Source organism: Ranitomeya variabilis, chromosome 5 (assembly GCF_051348905.1).
Source record: "Ranitomeya variabilis isolate aRanVar5 chromosome 5, aRanVar5.hap1, whole genome shotgun sequence".
NCBI classification, from domain to species: Eukaryota; Metazoa; Chordata; class Amphibia; order Anura; family Dendrobatidae; genus Ranitomeya; species Ranitomeya variabilis.
Genome location: NC_135236.1, coordinates 44665243 through 44690418, shown reverse-complemented (window position 1 = coordinate 44690418; position 25176 = coordinate 44665243). Strand labels below are relative to the sequence as shown.

Sequence of the window (25176 nt, the reverse complement as noted above, 5' to 3'; positions counted from 1 at the left end):
CGATTTGAGTCACTGTTGCCTTTCTATCAGCTCGAACCAGTCTGCCCATTCTCCTCTGACCTCTGGCATCAACAAGGCATTTCCGCCCACAGAACTGCCGCTCACTGGATTTTTTTTCTTTTTCGGACCATTCTCTGTAAACCCTAGAGATGGTTGTGCGTGAAAATCCCAGTAGATCAGCAGTTTCTGAAATACTCAGACCAGCCCTTCTGGCACCAACAACCATGCCACGTTCAAAGGCACTCAAATCACCTTTCTTCCCCATACTGATGCTCGGTTTGAACTGCAGGAGATTGTCTTGACCATGTCTACATGCCTAAATGCACTGAGTTGCCGCCATGTGATTGGCTGATTAGAAATTAAGTGTTAACAAGAAGTTGGACAGGTGTACCTAATAAAGTGGCCAGTGAGTGTATGTGATTAATGGAAGACTGGTGGGTGCCTGACTGCTGAGACCTCAGGGATCTCTATTAACAGCGATGTCTGCCATTCTCAGTGTTGCCTGATGAGGAGACCTGAGTAGTCTCGAAAGCTTGCTATTTGTTACCAACTTACCATCTTTTTATATAGCCATTAACCACCGAGGACTTTCAGGTCTTAATATTTTTCTGTCTACTGGCTAACAGGGTACAAAGATGTATATTTTTACTCTTGCTCTCAAATAATTTTCCTGGTCAAACATGTCTTGATTTGTTGGGGTGGTAGACTGTTCTTTTCTGGTGGTCAGACCACCACCTCGCAAACATTTTTCAACTATCCAAAGATGGGTAACTTATTTTCCCCAACTCACCCTTGAACATGTATACTACATGTCTTATAGTTATTTACCAAAAACTAATTGGTCCAAAACTCAAACTCCAAAATTATTTTAACCACTGGTAATATTAATTTAACAACGGCCCCTCTCCATATGAAACTATAACATTTTGACTTCAAAGATTGAGGTACCTACTATTCACCCTCAATTTATGAGATAAAGCATAGACTTATTACATCGTTATCTCTGCAGACCATGTGTTACGTGGAAGACTATTCATCTAAATAAAAGCAAGTAACAGCATAGAGAGCTGGACAGCCCTCTGAAATATTAAAAAAAAGTATCCAAGTAGCACATCATGGTCAGATAATAAATATATGCCTATGTAGATTGTTTAGGATTACTGATATGTTTTACTAACTTTTTGAATATTAAGCATTTCGAATTCCACATCTTATTTTCTCCTGCAGTAAAGTCAGTAGACACTTTTGTGAAGGTTGAGTTGAAGATCACCAATATAGATTATGATGACAATTATAAAAACAATGAATCACAAGAATATAAAAAATTTGAAACGGAGTTTAAACACGAGGTAAGAAGAAAGGATGATGACAGTTTTCCACACCCCATACCCATGTCCACTTGGCTGAGTGTGCACATGTCCACAATGGGCAGAGGTGAGCAAGCCACTGCGGGACACTTCTCGTGGTGACATCTCCCTTGGGCTAAAGGGATTGTATTATAAAGTTCGACATGCTGATCCTTCATTCTCATGTCAGAATTTGTTAGGGGATAATTAAAAAGCCTCCAGACACATAGGATAGTCACATCCTCCCATCAAAATCAATGGATTTGTCCAGTTTTGCTCTAATGTGTCTAGAGAGGGTTGTCCCATTTCAGGAAATGTTCTGCCCTGGTTGCAGTTTATTAAATATTAAAAAGCCACACTGTACACTCTCTGGCACTTCTCTACGTCCATGGTAATTGCCGGCAGCACTGGCGTCAAGTTAGACAATCATTGAGCTCAGTGGCTCTTCTCGTGGAGATGGAACACTACCCTTCAGAGCCTATAAATTCACAGAATGGCTTTTGCTGGCCTGTTGACATGACGTCTCTGTGACGGCCAATGTTAGACACCGGAAAATGGGCAGAGACTTCCCGGTGGACCCAAGGAAGGTGAGTACAGTGAGTTTATTATTTTTTAACAAAATGTAGCCAGGGTAGAACAATGTCTGAAAGAGAACAATCCTTTTAAGCCTGAACTACACTTTTGCTTTAGTTCCAGCATGTTTTAATCTTAATCTTTGTTTAAACAGATGAACGAAGTCTATAAAGATTTGGAAGGATATAAAGATGTAATAATTCTGAAAATAAAGTAAGCCTCTTCCTTTTTTGGTTAAATGTGTTGAACAGGGCATTGGTCTTGAGCATAACATTCACCATAGTTGGCCTTTGGAACCATGCAAAGAGTGTAGGCCTTAAATGAGGATCTTCATGTATGCAAATGTCATTTAAAGGGGTTGTCCGGTCCAAATTGATAAGTCTGTAGTCACTCTATGTGACTGCAGACTTATGAATCCCCGCAGCGCATGCACTGTGCACTACAGGGATTCACCATTATCTGACTCGGGACTAGAGGGTATTTATGCTTTATACATACTCCCGGCCAGTGGGCAAGGCCTCACTTTCATACACTTGTATGAAGTGAGGCCACGCCCAGTTGTCAGCCACATCCATTGGACGGGGCACAGCCTCGCTCAATATAAATGTATGGAATGACATCACGCCCACTAGACAGGCTCTTGCTGCTAGTATGTATAACTCATACATACCATCCGTCCCTGGTCAGAAGCCAGCGAATCCTTGCAGCGTGAAGTGCGGGCGCTGTGGGGATTCAAAAGTATGCAGTTTCATAGACGATTTGGACCAGACAACCTCCATCTAATAGTTAATGCACAGCTATTAATACTCATTATTCTAGAGTTATAATATAGTAGTGACCAAATTACTTGTACCATACCACCAATTTTGTTCCATCAAATACAAGTGTTCACAACAGGATTTGAAATGTTCACTACAACAATGGGTCAATAATTGGAGACATTAAAATTGTCCTTGTATGGAACTTTTACACATTTCATATTAATAGGAGTACAACTCATAGCCATAGAACCTGTTTCAACATCTGAAGGTTGTAGACCAGGGTTTCTTCCTTTATAGAGAGTATAGACCATTGGTAGAGCCGCTACCCCATTGAATATGAAGGGCCCCTTTCATTACGGGAGAAGATTACGTTTTCAACTATATCATTATTTTTCTGTAAGACTTTATAATCATCATTTTTTGGGGTGTTTTTTTTATTATTTCTAACGGTGTTTATCATGTGAGTTATGGTAACAGGTCTTCTCTCTTACTTCAATTTTTACATTAAACCGTATCTTTAGTGGCCAAACATTTTTTCCTTTTTTCATTCTTCATTTTACATTTTTTTTACTTTTGTTCCTTTTTTTAACCCCAATAGGCCCCATACACTAATATAGTTTTACAATTAGCCCCATATAGTAATTCTGGCCCCCAATCAGTAATAATGTCTTTAATCCTGTTACAATGTTCCCTGTCCTGTAATAGTGCACCCAATCTTGTAATGTCCCCTGTTCCTGTGATGAACTGCAGTTCACATCCCCTTCTGATGCCACTATTATGTCAGTGAGATCAAGTGGTACAATCTCCCCACTATAACCAACTATCACACTATCACACAAGCACAGGGAGGCACAGAAAGCCCTTTTCGCTAGCTCCAGTTAAACAGAACCACCAATTCCTCATTAGATATAAGCCTGGTCCATTAACGGTATTATATCCGGCCAGAAACCAGCCCCGGCAGCATGTGAAGTTAAACCAAGAACACGGACGTGTGGATTCATGAATCAAGTTAAAAGAGCAGCTCATGGTAAATTAGATATTTAATTGTCTTAAGGGCACACTAGACAAAGCACTATATACACAATAGATATACATATACAATGGTCATATATATATATATATATATATATATATATATATACTAGCTGTACTACCCGGCTTCGCCCGGGTTAATGACTGCTGTTAGCAAAATAGAATGTGTTAACAAAAATTTATTCTGCACACAAAAACCACAAAACAAATAGATAGAAATGTAATTATTAAAAGGCAAAAACTAAGCAAATAGAAGCATTTCACAACATATATTAGCTTTGTTATACTGAGAATGTCTTTGTTGCCTATATTAACCAATCAGAGCTCAGGTTAATTAACTGTAGCAAAATAGAAGCTGAGCTGTGATTGGTTGCTATTGGCAGCCTGATAAATCCCCAGCCAACAGGAAGCCCTCCCCCCTGGCAGTATATATTAGCTCACACATACACATAATAGACAGGTCATGTGACTGACAGCTGCCGTATTTCCTATATGGTACATTTGTTGCTCTTGTAGTTTGCTTATTAATCAGATTTTTATTTTTGAAGGACAATACCAGACTTGTGTGTGTTTTAGGGCGAGTTTTATGTGTCAAGTTGTGTGTGTTGAGTTGCGTGTGGCGACATGCATGTAGCGACTTTTGTGAGATGAGTTTTGTGTGGCGACATGCGTGTAGCAACATTTTGTGTGTTGAGTTGCATGTGACAGGTTAGTGTAGCAAGTTGTGTGCAGCAAGATTTGTGCATGGCGAGTTTTGCGCGTGGCGAGTTTTATGTGTGGTGCATTTTGAGTATGTGCAAGTTTTGTGTGAGGCAACTTTTGCATGTGGTGCAACTTTTGTACATGTGGCAATTTTTCTGTGTGTGCAAGTTTTGCATGAGGTGAGTTTTCCATGAGGTGAGTTTTGCACGTGTGGCGAGTTTTGCGTGAGCCTAGTTTTGCATATGGCGAGTTTTGCATGTAGCGAGTTTTGAGTGGTGACTTTTGTGTTTCGACTTTTATGTGGCGAGGTTGGTGTGTGTGTGTGGTGAAATGTGTGCTGAGGGTGGTATATGTGTTCAAGCACGTGGTAGTGTGTGGCGCATTTTGTGTTTGTGTTCATATCCCCGTGTGTGGTGAGTATCCCATGTCGGGGCCCCACCTTAGCAACTGTACGGTATATACTCTTTGTCGCCATCGCTCTCATTCTTTAAGTCCTCATTGTTCACATCTGGCAGCTGTCAATTTTCCTCCAACACTTTTCCCTTCACTTTTTCCCCATTATGTAGATAGGAGCAAAATTGTTTGGTGAATTGGAACGCGCGGGGTTAAAATTTCACCTCACAACATAGCCTATGACGCTCTCGGGGTCCAGACGTGTGACTGTGCAAAATTTTGTGGCTGTAGCTGCGACGGTACAGATGCCAATCCCGGACATACACACATACATACATACACACATTCAGCTTTATATATTAGATATACCTGTATGTAATCTCCTGTATATAGTATATACCTGTGTGTCATCTCACCTATATATAGTATATATCTGTGTGTCATCTCCTGTATATAGTATATACCTGTATGTCATCTCCTCCTATACATAGCATATACCTGTGTCATCTCCTCCTGTATATACTATATACCTGTAGGTAATCTGCTCCTGTATATAGTATATACCTGTGTGTCATCTCCTCCTGTATATAGTATATACCTGTATGTCATCTCCTCCTGTATGTAGTATGTACCTGTATGTCATCTCCTCCTCTATATAGTATATACCTGTGTGTCATCTCTCCTGTATATAGTATATATCTGTGTGTCATCTCCTCCTGTATATAGTATATACCTGTGTGTCATCTCCCCTGTAAATAGTATATACCTGTGTGTCATCTCCTGTATATAGTATATAGCTGTATGCCATCTCCTCCTGTATTAGCCCTCGTTCACACGTTATTTGGTCAGTATTTTTACCTCAGTATTTGTAAGCTAAAATGGCAGCCTGATAAATCCCCAGCCAACAGTAAGCCCACCCCCTGGCAGTATATATTAGCTCACACATACACATAATAGACTGGTCATGTGACTGACAGCTGCCGGATTCCTATATGGTACATTTGTTGCTCTTGTAGTTTGTCTGCTTATTAATCAGATTTTTATTTTTGAAGGATACCAGACTTGTGTGTGTTTTAGGGCGAGTTTCGTGTGTCAAGTTGTGTGTGTTGAGTTGCGTGTGGCGACATGCATGTAGGGACTTTTGTGAGATGAGTTTTGTGTGGCGACATGCGTGTAGCAACTTTTTGTGTGTCGAGTTGCATGTGACAGGTTAGTGTAGCAAGTTGTGTGCAGCAAGTTTTGCGCATGGCGAGTTTTGCGCGTGGCGAGTTTTATGTGTGGTGCCTTTTGAGTATGTGCAAGTTTTGTGTGAGGCAACTTTTGCATGTGTTGCAACTTTTGTGCATGTGGCAATTTTTCTGCGTGTGGCAATTTTTCTGCGTGTGCAAGTTTTGCGTGTGGCGAGTTTTGCACGTGTGGCGAGTTTTGCATGTGGAGAGTTTTGCGCGTGGCGAGTTTTGAGCGGCGACTTTTGTGTTTCTACTTTTATGTGGCGAGGTTGGTGTATGTGTGGTGAAATGTGCACTGAGGGTGGTATATGTGTTCGAGCACGTGGTAGTGTGTGGCGCATTTTGTGTGTGTGTTCATATCCCCGTGGTGGTGTGATTATCCCATGTTGGGGCCCCACCTTAGCAACTGTACAGTATATACTCTTTGGTGCCATCGCTGTCATTCTTTAAGTCCCCCTTGTTCACATCTGGCAGCTGTTAATTTGCCTCCAACACTTTTCCTTTCATTTTTTCCCCATTATGTAGATAGGGGCAAAATTGTTTGGTGACTTGGAAAGCGCGGGGTTAAAATTTCACCTCACAATATAGCTTTGACGCTCTCAGGGTCCAGACGTGTGACTGTGCAAAATTTTGTGCCTGTAGCTGCGACGCCTCCAACACTTTTCCTTTCACTTTTTCCCCATTATGTAGATAGGGGCAAAATTGTTTGGTGAATTGGAAAGCGCGGGGTTAAAATTTCACCTCACAACATAGCCTATGACGCTCTCGGGGTCCAGACGTGTGACTGTGCAAAATTTTGTGGCTGTAGCTGCTACGGTTCAGATGCCAATCCCGGACATACATACATACATACATACATACACACACACACACATTCAGCTTTATATATTAGATATATAAATACAGGTGGTAGTACACAAGGTATAAGCAAATGAAACATGTCAGATACTGTCTTGTTGTTCGACCAAGGAGCTGGACCGCATGGTGGGTGTGAGGTGGCAGATGTTTCCAGTTCCTTCCAACATGTTCCCCTATGTGACCCCTCTCAAAAGTGAACAGCAAGAATGAGATAGAGAGAGAGCCAACTGGCCTCACAAGACATTGCAATCCAAAATCCTTTGGTAATCTGCAAATTACATGATGCCTTGCACACAGTCAAGGCATTCAATGCCAGAGGCAATAAAACAACCCCAACATATCTTTGAACCTCCATCATATTTGACTGTAGGTCTTGTGTTTTTTTCTTTGTAGGCATCATTCCATCTTTGGCAAACAGTATAATGATGTACTTTAATAAAAAAGGATCTGTCCAAAAGATGCTTTCCCTGAATGATTTTGGTTTATTTATGTACATTTTGGAAAATTGCAGTCTATCTTTTTTATGTCTCTGTATCAACAGTGGGGTCCTCCTAGGTCTCCTGTTATAGCATTTTATTTAATTCAAAAGTGGATGGATAGTTCATGCTCATACTGACGCACCCTGAGAATGCAGGACAGCTTGAATTTTCTTGGAACTTGATTGGAGCTGCTGATCCACCATTCGATCCATCCTGAGTTACAACCTTTCATCATTTTTTTCTGATGTCCAGGGAGTTTAACTACAGAGCCAGTTGTAGACCGTGTACCTGGGTGGTCTCCCCAGGTTACAGCTGGCCATGGACAAAGAACACGATCAGGCAATTTGTCAAGGAACTATTGTTTTACTGACAATGGAGTCTGAGTTTCCCTGGAACTAAAAGGGAAAACATGGCAAAGTTTCACACACACCTACTCAGTGTCCACTAGGACCCCTGTGCTGCACAACTTTTGGGCTCAGAATGTATTATCAAATGAACTATAATTTGCCTGACCTATACTTCCGCGTAATGCGGTAGCTGAGTGTCATGATCCAGGCCAGGTTTTGGTTTTATCTTTCCTTTCCCGGTCTGGTCATGTTAGGGGCTTACTTTCCCTGCCTCGTTCCTGTGTCCAGTCTGCTATATCTCTGTGCTGCAACCTGTGTGCAGTGCCAGTTATATTGCTTGCCTTCGGCATGCTAGCTGGCTCTGGTGAGTTCGTGATCTGTCTTGCTGACCCAACCCGTGTCTGTTGACCTTCCATCTACCCATCCCCACTCCTCATTTCCCAGTGTGTTTGGATTCCCCAGTATTTGACTTTAGCTTGGCTCTGACCTGATTTCGTCCCTGTCTTCTGGTATTTCTGCTACTGACCGGTACTGACCTTTTGCTCTCATGTGACTCTGCGCCTTGGCTTTCCCTTTGGTACTGCGCTACCCTCTGGTATCGACTTGACTCTATGACTATTCTACTGTCACCTAGTGGTAGCTTTGCTGTATTGCTGTAGATTTGTTTCTTAATAGGATTTTCAGCTCACTCTCCACTCTACTGCCATCTAGTGGAGTTTGTGTTACTCTGCATTAACCCTCAGTATTACAGCATGACTCTGAGGACTTAACCACAGACAACAATGCAATTAGATGAATGAAAGAAGCTGGCCCAGCAGTGGTGCAGCACAGAAGTTAACAAACTTAGCAATTCTCTAACCACTCTTTCCCCCCACTCACAGGTGGTTCTCCAAGTGGAGAGGTCTGTTAAGAGTAAATGTATATAAGCCTCTCTAATGCTGCGAGCATTTAGCTAGTGTTCATACAGATCTGCTAGCAAACAATATCTTTGAGGGAGAATCTAAATTTGGCACAAACTCTCTTTCTAGGTCCAGGTGCACACACCCACCAAAATCACTGTGGCGGGGCCGGAGCTCATGACTTACTGACTGTATCCTTGTAACTGGGGATCATCCACTCGGCTGTTAGCTGGGAGGCCAAGAAGTGAATGACGGGTTTGTCACACGAACCATGGATTAGCCCGGTAGACTTGCAGGAGGCTCCCCTCCTCATAGCAAATGGCATGAGGGGATTGCAACTGTAGTCCCTCCATGGAATTCTCTCTCTAACAGACATTATGGAACAGGTGCACACTTTTCAAGAACTTTGGCCAATTTCTGGAACATCACGAACTCTAAGCTACAAGGATCACAGCGGATCTGTCACATGCCCGTGATCCTTGGGCCAGGTCTCACCTAGTACTGAAAAACACCATGAGGTCTATAATAGAGTCTATCTAAGTGGCAACAGTGATCTTTTGTAGCTGGAGTCTGACACTGCATGTCCTTTCAACACCATCTCACACTTTGGTTGTAAAGTTTTTGATTATGTTGTGCAGAAATGGAGAAAGGAACATCATGTTCTCTGGAGATGGACTTGTAACCTTTAGATTGTTGATATTTTTCAACTATTTTTGTTCTCAAGTACTCCTCTTTCTGTTCTCCATGATTAGTGTGGCCCACACAGATATACAATGCAAAGACTGAGTCAATGTCTCCTTTTATTAGGATGGTTTTACACTAGCGTACAGGAGGACAGCGGATGGCAGCGTACTTCCTCCCTTCTTCCTCCATGAAACCCCACCTATGTTCTGCCTATGCTCCGCCTACTCTTGCGTGTTGCATTGCCCTACGTACCTATCTTTAACATTTGGGTGCTGAGGCATCCGCATACATTTGCATGGCCTGCGTACCCAATGTTAAAGATAGTTAGGCAGGGCAATGCAGCTTGCATGGAGTAGTAGGTGGAGCGTAGGTGGGGTTTCATGGAGGAAGAAGGGAGGAAGTACGCTGCCATCCGCAGCCCTCCTGTACGCAAGTATGAAACCAGCCTTTACTGATTTCAGTTGTGATTTTCATATTTGCCCACACATGTTACTTGCCAGAGTTTGATTGAGCATCACATGCTTGAAACAAAGTTGCTAATCCACAATTTCATCTGGCCCATTTTGGGGGTTTTGCGTGAAAGAATATATAATTTGCATTTCTTTTCTCTGTTTTTTTTGTTGTTCCAATACACACAAAGGAAATAAACATGGGTATAACAAAACGTGCAATTGCAATAATTTTCGTGGAGAAATACTTCATTTTCTGGAATAATTTCCAGGTTGGCAACACTTTCGGCCATGGCTGTATATATACGTAAATGTGTGTCTATACTTACCTGATATAACTCCTTGGTGGTATTTTGCCATTTGATATTGTAATCCTACATTCATTATATGTCACTCATCGGCCTCTACTTGCTTTCATCCTTACTTGTTTTTACCAATAACTTTTAAATGTAGTAGCTGTGTGACTCAGTAAAATATTTTCATATACTGTATATGGATTGTATCTGATGTTTGACTTAATTGGAAAAACACTTACATGGTATATTGTGCAATATCTGGATTTAGTTATCATATAAATGTCCTTGTTGATGTTGGTGCACAGTTGTAAGCTTGTTCCCACCTTTATAGCTAAATGTTCCTTTCATTGTATATGCAGCCATTCAATTCTAAAAATCAAAATTGACCCAAAATTTTTGTCAAAGAGGTCAGAAGAACCCAATTATCCAGAATTATATTCCTATTGACATGTTTTAAGGGAGTGTGTGAAATATGATTAAGTCTACAGAATTCCCACCATCATCGCTGTCTGGACTGTTGGGTGGACATTAGATAATGACAACCTATTAATAATTTATATTTGACTTTGACAGGAGTGGGAGTATCATAGTGGACCATAAAGTGATTGTGGAAATTCAATATACGGAAAATGCTGATGTGACAGAACAATATGAACACATTTTTGAACAAGTTAAGGAAAAAGTGGAAACTGTAAAAAACACTAACTGCACAGACACAAGTGAGTACATCAATGTCTTCATCATTGTACTTAAAATAATACTTGTGTCAAATATGTTAAGAAGTTCCTCATCTAATCTTGTCAGGTTACATTTCTAAAACAGAAAAATTGGGTCAAAGTGTATATAAATGTCGTACCAACCTGCATGTATTGTGCTCATTGTTGTGTGTGACACTAGGACACATCATCTACGTTGACCTAATGATGTGTCAGCTTTCAACAAATATCTTTAAACAGGACCTTTCACCAATTTTTTACTTTGAATTGGAAACATGACGTAATTAGGACTGCAGAGTGACGTAAAACCTGTTTTTTTTTATTTCACCTCTCTGTTGCCGAGATATTAGCAAAGTATTTGGCACCTAGTGAGTTAACTTTTGTTAAGTCCAAGTGGGTGTTATTATAAACTTATCCCTGTGGGCGTATACTTCTCCCTGCATGAGTTGCCCAGTCACATGCAGGCAGAAACACACAGGAGCAAGAAGTACACGCCCCCAGTGAAAACTATCTGATAACTCTCACATGGATTTAAGAAAAGTTAACTCATTAGGTGTCAAATACTTTAATTGCTGATATCTCCACTTTTACATTACCTGTCCAATTCAACAGGACAAATTTGGTGAAAGGTTCTTTTTAACCCTTTCTCCCCCCAAGCCTGTTTTCATCTTCATGAACAGGCCAAATTTTACAATTCTGACCACTGTCATTTTATTTGGTAATAACTCTGGAATTTTTTAACAAATCCCACTGATTCTGAGACTGTTTTTTCGCGACTTATTGTACTTCATGACAGTGGTAAAATTTGTTCGATATAACTTAACTTAAATTTGGCAAAAATTTGAGGCAGCAGTTATTCTGGACTTCATCTGGCCACTGTTAAGTGGTTTCCTTCCTTTCCTGTGGCTGACGGCATTTTTATGCAAACCTAAAAAGACACACACAGCCGGATCATTGGCCAGACAGTGTCCAATGTCCCCATCAGCTTCATTATAGAGAATCTTCCTCCGGGGGTTCTGTCTGAATCATGTATATCAGAGATTTATATGGAAACCCCTGTGTAAGCGCTCAGTGCTGAGTGCAGGATAAATGTGAGCTGAGTCTTACTGCCAGATCTTTGGGAGGCAGAATGAACGAATCAACTCCAAATCAAGTCCTCTTTCCTACTGTACCAGTCGATGACTCGAATTAAGATTATTGTGCTTGTTTTTTTATTATGTATACCCCTTTTCACATGTAAAGTGCAATGGAATAAATGGTGCTATAATAATAACAAATAATAATAATTAATAATAATAACCAACAGCAGGTGAAGAATTGGTTTTATTTATCTTTTGCGCCATTCCTTGCTTGTATAAGTGATTAGATGACTTTATTCTTCGGGTCCGTGCGATTACAGCGATACCAGATTTATATCGGGTTTTTTATATTTGGCAGCTGTCACACACTAAAAGACGCTTTTTAGTTGCAAGAAGTAGTTTTTGCATCACCACAATTTGAGAGCTATAAATTTTCTATATTTCTGCGAACATAGTCATGTTATGGCTTGTTTTTTGCAGGACAAATTGATGTTTTTACTGGTACCATTTTCGGGCACATGACATTTTTTGATCACTTACTATTCCAACTTTTGGGAGACAGAATGAACAAAAGTCAGCGATTCAGAAACTGCTTTTTTTAGTGCCGTTCTGCGAGTGGTAAAATTGATACAGCAGCTTTATTTTGTTAGTTCAGTACAATTACAGCGATTCCACATTTATATGTTTTTATAAAAAATAATTATTTTTGCACTTCTTTATTTTGAGAGTTTAGATCTTTTTTTTTTTCCATTAATGAAGCTGTTTGGTTGCTTGTGTTTTTGCTGGACAAGATGTTTTCAGCGATACTATTTTTATTTACATTCATCTTTTTGATCATGTTTTATTCCACTTTTTGTTTGGCAATATGCTGATAAAGCATTGGTTTCTTTCCTTCATTTTTTTATGGTGATCACTAAAAGTGTTATCTAATGAGACATTTTTATAGGGCGGGTCATTCAGGACGTGGCAATACAAAATAAGTAATTTTTTTTGTTTATTTTTTATTTTTTCATAAAAACATTAATTTAAGAATACAGTATATTTTTAGTTAGTATTTTATTATTTTGTGATTTTTGTTAAATACTTTTACAATTTTTTTTTAAACTTTTTTTTTATTTAGTCCTTCTATGGGACTTTCACTTTCACGGCTCTGATTGCAGTTATAAAGCATAGCATTGATCGAGCATTACTATGCTTTGTACCTTTCTCTGCTCGACCAAAAACAAGCTAGTTAGATCATGCACTGTGCATGATCTAGCTGGCTTGCTAGCACTGGTGACCTGGGTGTCATCATGACGACATCGGGTCACCATGGCAATGATTGGGCTTCCACGATGACATCATGAGGTGCTGATGGGAGGGCAGAGGAAGCCCCTCCCTCTCCCTGCCTTCTAAATGCTGCGATCGATAGCACACGAGTCGAGCCCATCAGAGCATCCGACTTTCTTGATTCTAGTAATGAACACTCAAGCATTTTAGTGCTTACTCATCACTAATTGCTATACTAAGCTTGGTGATTTATGTTGGTGATTTTATGCGTCATGTACTGATGGTGGGTATGGTGCTGCAGTCATGTACTGACTGTGGTTCTGGTGCTACATTTATATATTGACGATGGTCCTGGCTCTGCATTCATGTGCTAATGATGGGTTCTTTGCTGCATTCATGTGCTGACACCGGTTTCAGTGTCACATTCATGTTTGGTGGGTCTGGCACTGCCTTCATGTAATGACGGTGGTTCGGATATTGTACACATGTAACAATACAAAATGAGCTTCATGGCTATGTTTATACTTAAAAAGTCCTCAAAATGTTTTATCATTTGTTTTTTGCCACCATTTTCAAAAATTGCAGCAAAAAGCACTGCAATATGTGAATGCAGCTTATAATGGTTGCTTACTTCTGCATCAAGAGGTGAGTAGTACTGGTAATGTCAAGTTTGTACATACCTACAAGGACACATTAACAATAGGCATATCCTACTCTGAGGAAAAGGACAGACATATTTTACCTATTGAATGTGGACACTTCCTAACAGGTCCAATTCGGATTTACCAGACAACCCCTGAAGCAAAGTGGTCAGAGGTAGGACAGAGAGAATGATGCTATGGAAATGTTGCACATGATTTTTGGCATCAGGGAAAGGCTATATTGTATGTGGGCTGGTGGGTCGATGTGGCGGTGTAAGGGGGATGACAGCACCGCTGGTACCTGTGTGTCGGGTCCGGAACTGAAAAGGCTGCATCCTCTGTTCCTGGGGGAAAGCTTTAGTGAGGCAGACCTTCCTCCTGACATCTGGGGCGGGAATGTAAAAGGAGAAAGCACTCGCAGCAGAGCAGATTTGACTCCAACCCAGGACAGCATGCAGAGAGGTAAGCGGCACACTCTGCTTCCCGTTCCCCCCGCCGAGTACCGATGCTTCAACAGCCCCCATCGACTGCAAAGGGGCCGTACCAGAGAAAGAGAGAGGCCAGGAGTGCTGCAGCAATCCAGAGAGAGAGAGGGACTGCTGCGCACAGAGAAGCCATGTGTTCAGCAGCAGCCAGGAAGAGAAGTGCTCCGACCTGGGAAAACCAGCCACGAGCAGGTCACCATCCGTTGTCTCCCGCCGCCATCCGCAGAGGCCAGTGAGTATGGCCATCCCGGATCATCTGTATAGCGCAACCCCACGCTCAAGCACCCCCACTGCCACCGCTGACAGAGACTGTGAGGAGAGACATGCAGGGTGCCCGTTGATCACCACCGAGCAAGATGCTGAACGTTCCTGGCTAGTGAGTATTGTGTGCGTGGTGTCAGAGAGAGATTGAGTGCAGCACCCCGCCAGAGAAGCAGCACGCCAGTGGTTATCGGCACTTCTGTCTTGGCAGGAGCAGGCAGCACGCAGCATAGTAAGAAGAGCGCAGCGCGCCCAGTAGCTGACAGAAATCTAGGTGCCATGTGCTTCATGACATGAGAACAGCACACTTGCCGCAAAGAGAAAACCGAGTGCTGGATAGACTTGTGTAACCCACCTTACCAGCATATACTTTCCCACTCACTGGAGACCCTGATTTTGTCAGTTTATATTTGCTGAGCCACGTTGGGCTCGTACAGTACTGTGGCCTGCACCCGGATCAGCCACTGTAGCATATGGACTAGGCTCAGCGGAAGGTACTGGAGACCGACCGCTGCCGCCAGAAGATGGGGCATTGTTGCCCACAGGACCTTCCCAGAAAAGAGACCGCACCAGCCGTTGCCAGTGCTATTGAGTTCCCAGCAGGAGTTACAATTTGAGGAACTTCCGACACAAGTGCTTCACAGGAACTGCCATTCCTTGAACCGTTATTCTTTACCTCCCAATATCCTTTGCTATCCATACTGTTTACTTCACTTTTTAACCCTTTACCTCCCTGCATGGAGTATTCTCCTGTTATTAAACCTGTTAACCCTTGCTCTGCCTCCTGTCTCTCACTGCATCGCGTGCAACCTGCTTACAGCAGGGCTGTTTTTTTTATCTTGCTCCAGCCCTGTTAGGCAGCCAGAACATTACCATGTAGTTCCGTTATTCTGTGAAGTGGACATCTCGAGCTCTGTGACGCTTTACAATGTGACACAACCATTAACTGCTCTCTGTGCTTACTCCTGCAGATACGACATGTTATGCTTATGATAATGCATATGGAAACGTTACAGAAGAGGAAATACAAGGTGAGAAGAAAGCAAATTCTCATTTGAATTATTCTCTTTACTTAGCTTAATATTTATATTTTTTAATGTGACTTACAGATTATTGTACGGTGATAATTACGCCCGGCTTTAAAGAGTTTTACACAGAAGTGATCACTTCTGAAGGTCTGACCTGCATTTCTCACTGCGATCCGTCATCACGGAACTACCATGACTGTAATGAAGGTCAATGTGTGATACAGAAGGAGACAGGTGTACAGTGCTAGTAAGTGTGCCGCTAACCTTCTTAACTTGGTGTTGTATAGCATGAATGTGTGACTCCTGAATGTAGAAACTAGTAAGAAGAAGAAACTTTGGTGAAAGTGAGATCTTTCAAGATATTTATCCCAAAAGTACTGATTAGAATCCAACTCAAGGTTAAAGGGACATTAAGCCTACAAATATATATATATATATATATATATATATATATATATATATATATATATATATAAATATATATACAGTATATATACTGTATATTATAAGTTTAATGTCTACTTACCCTTGAGTTGGATTCTAATCAGGTAAAAGTGAAGTATAAATGAATGAATGTTATATTGGGAGCTGAGCTCATGGGGTAGGATCTGTGATCCTCCGAGATGAAGTGGGGAGGGCTCATGTCATGCATGGCGCATGTCATGAAGGGGTTAAGTTTGAAAGAAGACACAAGTCCATTGATTTCAACCTAGAACCTAACATGTTTCTCAAGAAAAAATATTACACCCCAGCAGAAGCTAATTGCCCCATATTAGGGCACAGTCAGATGGTCAGATAGATTGAAAAGAGATCAGAACGCTTGGCGGCTCCCCCTGTTATGAACTATACTTTTTGGCTCCCTCTTGTGGTCACTAGCGGTATGGCTCTTGGATACTCTTTCCCCAGGTTGGTAGTCACCTGGTTCGTTAAGACTCTGGGTGTTTCTATTTAAACTTCCTGGAGTCTTAGTCCATTGCCTGGCATCCATGTAATCAGTCCTTGTCTGGTTGCTCTTGTCTACTGGTCCTGATTTTTGCAACATAAGCTAAGTCCTGCTTTCTTGTTTTTTGTTTATTTGTATTACTCTGTTTTTTGCCCAGTCGGTACGGGGGTTCTTGGATATTCAGCGTGGATATTTTGGTAGGGTTTTTCGCTGACCACATAAGTCCGCTTTCTATATTTCTGCTATTATTTAGTGGGCCTCTCTTTGCTGAATCTAGTTCATACTTACGTTTGTCCTTTCCTCTTACCTCACCGTTATTTGTTGGGGGCCTGTATCTACTTTGGGGTACCTTTCTCTGGAGGCAAGTGAGGTCTGTATTTTCTCTGAAAGGGTTAGTTAGATCTCCGGCTGGCGCGAGACGTCTAGAACCAACGTAGGTACGTTCCCCGGCTGCTGTTAGTTGTGGGCTAGGATCAGGTATGTGGTCAGCTCAGTTACCACCTCCCTAAGAGCTAGTTTTTATGTTTGCAGACTTTGCTGAAGACCCTGAGATCCTCTGCCATTAGGATCACAACAGTATGCCAGGCCCCTGAATAGTTAATGCATTACAGAAGTGGGATTAAAAGAAAAAGAAGTTCTGAGTTTTTTTTTTTTTTTTTTTCTTCCCCTTTACCTCTGAATGGCTTGAAACTCTGCTGCAGACATGAATGTGCAAACTCTGATTACTAGTGTGGATCAGCTTGCTGCTCGTGTGCAGGGCATTCAGGATTTTGTTGTTGGCAGTCCTATGTCAGAACCTAAGATACCTATTCCTGAGCTGTTCTCTGGAGATCGATTTAAATTTAGGAATTTTAGGAATAATTGTAAATTGTTTCTATCTTTGAGACCTCGTTCGTCTGGAGACTCAGCACAGCAAGTTAAAATTGTTATCTCCTTCTTGCGGGGCGACCCTCAGGATTGGGCTTTCTCATTGGCGCCAGGAGATCCGGCATTGGCGAATATTGATGCGTTTTTTCTGGCGCTCGGATTGCTTTATGAGGAGCCTAATCTTGAAATTCAGGCAGAGAAGGCTTTGCTGGCTATTTCTCAGGGCCAGGATGAAGCCGAAGTGTATTGCCAAAAATTTCGGAAATGGTCCATGCTTACTCAGTGGAATGAGTGTGCTCTGGCCGCAAATTTCAGAAATGGCCTTTCTGAAACCATTAAGAATGTGATGGTGGGCTTTCCCATTCCTACAAGTCTGAATGATTCTATGACGTTGGCCATTCAGATTGATCGGCGTTTGCGGGAGCGCAAATCCGCTAATCCTTTGGCGGTGTTGTCTGAACAGATGCCTGATTTAATGCAATGTGATAGAATTCAGACTAGAACTGAACGGCAAAATCATAGACGTCAGAATGGGTTGTGTTTTTACTGTGGTGATTCTACACATGTTATATCAGCATGCTCTAAACGCCTAACAAAGTTTGTTAGTCCTGTCGCCGTTGGTAACTTGCAGCCTAAATTTATTTTGTCTGTGACTTTAATTTGCTCATTGTCTTCCTACCCTGTTATGGCGTTTGTGGATTCAGGCGCTGCCCTGAGTCTTATGGACCTGTCGTTTGCCAGGCGCTGTGGTTTTGTCCTGGAGCCTTTGGAAAATCCTATTCCTCTTAGAGGAATTGATGCTACGCCATTGGCGGAGAATAAACCGCAGTATTGGACACAAGTGACCATGTGCATGACTCCTGAACATCGGGAGGTGATTCGTTTTCTTGTTCTGCATAAGATGCATGATTTGGTTGTTTTGGGTCTGCCATGGTTACAGGCTCATAATCCTGTTCTGGATTGGAGGGCTATGTCTGTGTCAAGTTGGGGTTGTCAGGGAATTCATTGCGATTCCCCGTCGGTGTCTATTGCTTCCTCCACTCCTTCAGAAGTTCCTGAGTATTTGCTTGACTATCAGGATGTGTTCAGTGAGTCCAGGTCCAGTGTTCTTCCTCTTCATAGGGACTGTGACTGCGCTATAGATTTGATTCCTGGTAGTAAGTTTCCTAAGGGACGATTATTTAATCTGTCGGTACCTGAGCATGCCGCAATGTGTTCTTATATAAAGGAGTCTTTGGAGAAAGGACATATTCGTCCATCCTCTTCCCCTCTCGGTGCGGGATTCTTTTTTGTGGCCAAGAAAGACGGATCTTTGAGACCTTGTATAGACTATCGGCTTCTGAATAAAATCACGGTTAAATTTCAATACCCTCTGCCACTATTGTCGGACTTGTTTGCTCGGATTAAGGGTGCCTGTTGGTTCACCAAGATAGATCTTCGTGGTGCGTACAACCTTGTGCGCATTAGGCAGGGAGATGAATGGAAAACTGCATTTAATACGCCCGAAGGTAATTTTGAGTACTTGGTGATGCCTTTTGGGCTCTCTAATGCTCCTTCAGTGTTTCAATCCTTTATGCATGACATCTTCTGGAAGTATCTAGATAAATTTATGATTGTTTATCTGGATGACATTTTAGTTTTTTCTGATGATTGGGATTCTCATGTAAAGCAGGTCAGGATGGTGTTTCAGGTTTTGCGTGATAATGCTTTGTTTGTGAAGGGCTCAAAGTGTCTCTTTGGAGTGCAGAAGGTTTCTTTTTTGGGTTTTATTTTTTCCCCTTCTGCTGTGGAGATGGACCCAGTCAAGGTCCGAGCTATTCATGATTGGACTCAACCCACGTCTGTTAAGAGTCTTCAGAAGTTTTTGGGTTTTGCTAATTTCTACCGTCGTTTTATTGCTAACTTTTCTAGCGTTGTTAAACCTCTGACGGATATGACCAAGAAAGGTTCTGATGTCGCTAATTGGGCTCCTGCGGCCATTGAGGCCTTCCGGGAGCTGAAGCGCCGGTTTACCTCGGCGCCTGTTTTGTGCCAGCCTGATGTCTCACTTCCCTTTCAGGTTGAAGTGGATGCTTCTGAGATCGGTGCAGGAGCTGTTTTGTCGCAGAGAGGCTCTGGTTGCTCTGTGATGAAACCATGTGCTTTCTTTTCCAGGAAGTTTTCGCCGGCTGAGCGGAACTATGATGTTGGTAATCGGGAGTTGTTGGCCATGAAGTGGGCATTTGAGGAGTGGCGTCATTGGCTCGAGGGAGCTAAGCATCGTGTGGTGGTCTTGACTGATCACAAAAATCTGATGTACCTCGAGTCTGCTAAACGCCTGAATCCTAGACAGGCTCGTTGGTCATTGTTTTTCTCCCGTTTTGACTTTGTGGTCTCATACCTGCCTGGTTCGAAAAATGTGAAGGCTGATTCTCTCTCTAGGAGCTTTGTGCCTGACTCTCCTGGAGTCTCAGAGCCGGCTGGTATTCTTAAAGAGGGAGTGATTTTGTCGGCCATTTCTCCTGATTTGCGACGTGTGTTGCAGAGATTTCAGGCTGGTAGACCTGACTCTTGTCCACCTGATAGACTGTTTGTTCTTGATAAATGGACCAGCAGAGTTATTCCGAGGTTCATTCCTCGGTGTTGGCAGGGCATCCTGGGATTTTTGGTACCAGAGATTTGGTGGCTAGGTCCTTTTGGTGGCCTTCCTTGTCACGGGATGTGCGTTCTTTTGTGCAGTCCTGTGGGACTTGTGCTCGGGCTAAGCCTTGCTGTTCTCGTGCCAGCGGGTTGCTTTTGCCCTTGCCCGTCCCGAAGAGGCCTTGGACACACATTTCCATGGATTTCATTTCAGATCTTCCGGTGTCTCAGGGGATGTCTGTCATCTGGGTGGTGTGTGATCGTTTTTCCAAGATGGTCCATTTGGTGCCCTTGCCTAAGTTGCCTTCCTCTTCCGATCTGGTTCCTTTGTTTTTTCAGAATGTGGTTCGTTTACACGGCATTCCTGAGAATATCGTGTCTGACAGAGGATCCCAGTTTGTGTCCAGATTCTGGCGATCTTTTTGTGCTAAGATGGGCATTGATCTGTCATTCTCGTCTGCCTTTCATCCTCAGACTAATGGCCAAACGGAGCGAACTAATCAGACGCTGGAGGCTTATTTGAGATGTTTTGTTTCTGCGGATCAGGATGATTGGGTGACCTTCTTGCCATTGGCTGAGTTTGCCCTCAATAATCGGGCTAGTTCCGCTACTTTGGTTTCACCATTTTTCTGCAACTCTGGTTTTCATCCTCGTTTCTCCTCGGGTCATGTTGAGCCTTCTGACTGTCCTGGGGTGGATTCCGTGGTTGATAGGTTGTAGCGGACTTGGAATCATGTGGTGGACAACTTGAAGTTGTCACAGGAGAAGGCTCAGCGTTTTGCCAACCGCCGCCGCGGTGTGGGTCCCCGACTTCGTGTTGGGGATTTGGTTTGGTTGTCTTCTCGGTTTGTCCCTCTGAAGGTTTCCTCTCCTAAGTTTAAGCCTCGCTTTATTGGTCCTTATAGAATTTTGGAGGTCCTTAATCCGGTGTCTTTTCGTTTGGATCTTCCTGTGTCGTTTGCCATTCACAATGTGTTCCATAGGTCTTTGTTGCGGCGGTACATTGTGCCTGTGGTTCCTGCTGTTGACCCTCCTGCTCCGGTCTTGGTTGAGGGCGAGTTGGAGTATGTGGTGGAGAAGATCTTAGATTCTCGTCTCTCTAGACGGAGGCTTCAGTATCTGGTCAAATGGAAGGGCTATGGTCAGGAGGATAATTCCTGGGTGGTCGCCTCTGATGTTCATGCGGCCGATTTGGTTCGTGCCTTTCACGCTGCCCATCCTGATCGCCCTGGTGGTCGTAGTGAGGGTTCGGTGACCCCTCCTTAAAGGGGGGGTACTGTTATGAACTATACTTTTTGGCTCCCTCTTGTGGTCACTAGCGGTATGGCTCTTGGATACTCTTTCCCCAGGTTGGTAGTCACCTGGTTCGTTAAGACTCTGGGTGTTTCTATTTAAACTTCCTGGAGTCTTAGTCCATTGCCTGGCATCCATGTAATCAGTCCTTGTCTGGTTGCTCTTGTCTACTGGTCCTGATTTTTGCAACATAAGCTAAGTCCTGCTTTCTTGTTTTTTGTTTATTTGTATTACTCTGTTTTTTGTCCAGCTTGTTCATAATGTGATTCCTGATTTTGCTGGAAGCTCTAAGGGGGCTGATATTCTCCCCCCATACCGTTAGTCGGTACGGGGGTTCTTGGATATTCAGCGTGGATATTTTGGTAGGGTTTTTCGCTGACCACATAAGTCCGCTTTCTATATTTCTGCTATTATTTAGTGGGCCTCTCTTTGCTGAATCTAGTTCATACTTACATTTGTCCTTTCCTCTTACCTCACCGTTATTTGTTGGGGGCCTGTATCTACTTTGGGGTACCTTTCTCTGGAGGCAAGTGAGGTCTGTATTTTCTCTGAAAGGGTTAGTTAGATCTCCGGCTGGCGCGAGACGTCTAGAACCAACATAGGTACGTTCCCCGGCTGCTGTTAGTTGTGGGCTAGGATCAGGTATGTGGTCAGCTTAGTTACCACCTCCCTAAGAGCTAGTTTTTATGTTTGCAGACTTTGCTGAAGACCCTGAGATCCTCTGCCATTAGGATCACAACATCCCCCGACCCGAGCGTGACAGCTGCATTGAAGATGTCACACTGTGGTTGGGAGAGCCTCCAGCCAGTTCGTGCACTGTGTTCCGATCAAGGTCCAGTTTTTATCGCTGTCTGAATGAGCCCTTTGAGGAAAAATTCCTTCCTGGCTACACATACGGCCATCAGACTAGTTGCTTTGAAGAACTTCCCTTTTCAGAGTCTAGCACCCATAACCTGTAATATCATCTTTATCTAGAAAGGCATCCAGGCCCTCTTTAACCCTTTAATGATCACCGATATGCCTTTTAACAGCAGCAGTAAAGGGTACTCGTTCCTCAGCACTGCTTTTTTAACGCCACTGAGAAATAAGGGTATTGCTTCCCCAGCTTTGGAAAATCTCCAGGGTGTCGACTATCGGGGGTAGGTGAGACCCCAGAAAACATGATTCAGGTCAGTTTTTACCGTCCCCAGTGTTGTGCTTGCCGTTATTCACTGAATTTAAAAAAAAAGTCCAATTTCCCATTTATTTCTCTCTCCTCGGTTAGGATCTAGCATACCAGAGGAGAGAAATGGGATCCCTCAAACCACTCAGGTACCTCCGGTGTCCCCGGACCCTCCGGCTCCATCCCACAGTCCTGCTATGTCATCATCTCAGGAATAAATGGCAGACGCATGCGCAAATGCGCCCGCCGAGATCTGCGGGCTGCCACCCAGCAACAATAGATTTTTCCTATTGTTTAATTTTGATCACTGTGATAGACCCTATTACAGTGATCAAAATAAAAAAAATGTAAGGATACCGTCACATTAAGCGATGCTGCAGCGATATAGACAACGATGCCGATCGCTGCAGCATCGCTGTTTCGTCGTTGTGTGGTCGCTGGAGAGCTGTCACACAGACAGCTCTCCAGCGACCAACGATGCCGAAGTCCCCGGGTAACCAGGGTAAACATTGGTTTACTAAGCGCAGGGCCGCGCTTAGTAACCCGATGTTTACCCTGGTTACCAGTGTAAATGTAAAAAAAACCAAACACTACATACGTAGTATGTAATTCCGGTGTCTGTCGCGTCCCCCGGCGTCCGCTTCCCTGCACTGTGTAAGCGCCGGCCTTGAATCAGAGCGGTGACATCACCGCTGTGCTCTGCTTTACGGCCGGCCGGCACTTACACAGTGCAGGGAAGCGGACGTCGGGGGACGCGACAGACACCGGAATGTAAGTATGTAGTGTTTGGGTTTTTTTACATTTACAATGGTAACCAGGGTAAATATCGGGTTACTAAGCGTGGCCCTGTGCTTAGTAACCCAATGTTTACCCTGGTTACCAGTGAGGACATCGCTGAATCTGTGTCACACATGCCGACTCAACAATGTCAGCGGGTGATCCAGCGACGAAATAAGGTGCTGGCCTTCTAGCTCCGACCAACGATGTCACAGCAGGATCCAGATCGCTGCTGCGTGTCAAACACAACGATATCGCTATCCAGGATGCTGCAACGTCACGGATCGTTATCGTTGTTAAGTTGTTCAGTGTGAAGGTACCTTAACTCAAACCCCCCTTTATCACCCCCTTAGTTAGGTAAAAATAACAATTATCAATTTTTCCATTAGGGTTAGGGTTGGGGTTAGAGCTATGGTTAGTTTTGGGCTAGGGTTAGATTTGGGGCTAGGGTTAGGGTTGTGGTTAGAGCTAGGGATCGTGTTGGAGCTAGGGTTGGGTTTAGGGTTGTGTTGGAGTTAGAGTGGTATTGAGGTTAGGGTTGTGGTTAGGGTTATGGTTGGGATTACAGTTATGGTTGAGATTAGGGTTAGGGGTGTGTTGGGGTTAGGGTTATACTCAGAGTTGAAACATATAGGATTCATCCACAAATTACCAATAAGTTAACATAAGTAAATCTCCATGTGTTCAGAAGGGTTGCAAAACCCCTATTGTGCCTTCATGAATAATGGCAATATGGGAATACATTTCTAAAATGTTTTACTTTGTTCCAACACAGTTGTGCAAGGACAGATCTCTACATATACACAGGTCCTAAATGCACAGGGAGAATCCTAAAATCAGGAGTATATGGAGGTGTTGGAGCAGCCATTGCGATTCTCTTGATCATTATTTCCACTGTGGCATTCTTCATCTACAATGAAAAAAAGAAAAAGACATCTTGGTGAGTTCTGTTGAGGAATACCACCTTCATTTAATAAATCCCATGTATTGACTAGGTCAAATGAATGGATATGGAGCATTATTTGCCATGTATTGGCCCATGGTAATTTTCGACCTCTTCTCCCTTGTTTTCATTCTTTTCATCCCCAATTTACCAAAGCTGTGACTTTTTAATTCTTCCACGTAGATAGTAACATAAGGGCTTGTTCTTTCTATAATAAAAGGTGTACAATTGAATGAAACATTTACTTATGGAAATTCAGAAGGAAACATCTTTTGTGGGGTGAAATTCTGAAAGAAAAAAAAAATACCACCGTTTTGGCTCTTTTTCATAGAATCATAGAATGGTAGAGTTAGAGGGGACCTCCTGGGGCATCTGGTCCAACCCCCTGCTCAAAGCAGGATTCACTAAATCATCCCAGACAGATGTCTGTCCAGCCACTGTTTTTATTTTTAGGGCATTCACTGTGTGGTGAAAATGACCTAGTTACTTAATTCCCATAGGTTTTTTATTATTTTGTTAATAGAATGGCATAAAAAGGAATAATTTGCACCAATTGGAGCCAGCAGTTACAGGTAGGGACAGATAATGTAACATAATTCGTACTGGCTGTAGTTGAGGTAGACCCATTACGCACTTCCAAAGAGTTATATAAGTTTAAAAAAATTAATTAATAAACACAACTGCCAATGTCATAAAATAACAACATAAATTATACAAGCTACTTATTTGCTCTTCCAGACACTCGGTTGACTGCTTATGTTTCGTTTCTTTAGGGACATGTACAGCAAAGATGACAGAGATAAATGGTACGAATATGATGATGACGAATGGAGCCAGGAACGTGGATTTAACAACCTGAACTTAGAAGGAGAACCTAAAGAGGAAGGTGTGTATAGTATGAAGGCATCACATGATGTTAGACATACGCATATACAATGTGCAATACTTGATTTTGGATCTATATGGATTTTGGACTATGGGCTTGATTCATTAAAGGGGTGGTTCACTACTTGGACAACCCCTTCTCAATCTGAATGTTTGCCTC

The 25176-nt window shown here is 42.7% G+C and overlaps 1 protein-coding gene across 2 annotated transcripts in view; it reads left to right on the top strand.

Moving 5' to 3' along the window:
* Positions 1-25176, top strand: part of LOC143774312 (uncharacterized) — a 102174-nt gene that overhangs the window by 61504 nt on the left and 15494 nt on the right. The window contains exons 11-16 of one of the 2 annotated variants that reach the window (XM_077261761.1): positions 1228-1349; positions 2074-2132; positions 10622-10767; positions 15471-15530; positions 15609-15774; positions 23964-24128. In XM_077261761.1, the coding sequence (XP_077117876.1) occupies positions 1228-1349; positions 2074-2132; positions 10622-10767; positions 15471-15530; positions 15609-15774; positions 23964-24128 (718 nt within the window). The remainder of the gene's footprint in view (positions 1-1227; positions 1350-2073; positions 2133-10621; positions 10768-15470; positions 15531-15608; positions 15775-23963; positions 24129-25176) is intronic. The other variant, XM_077261762.1, reaches the window with a different exon arrangement.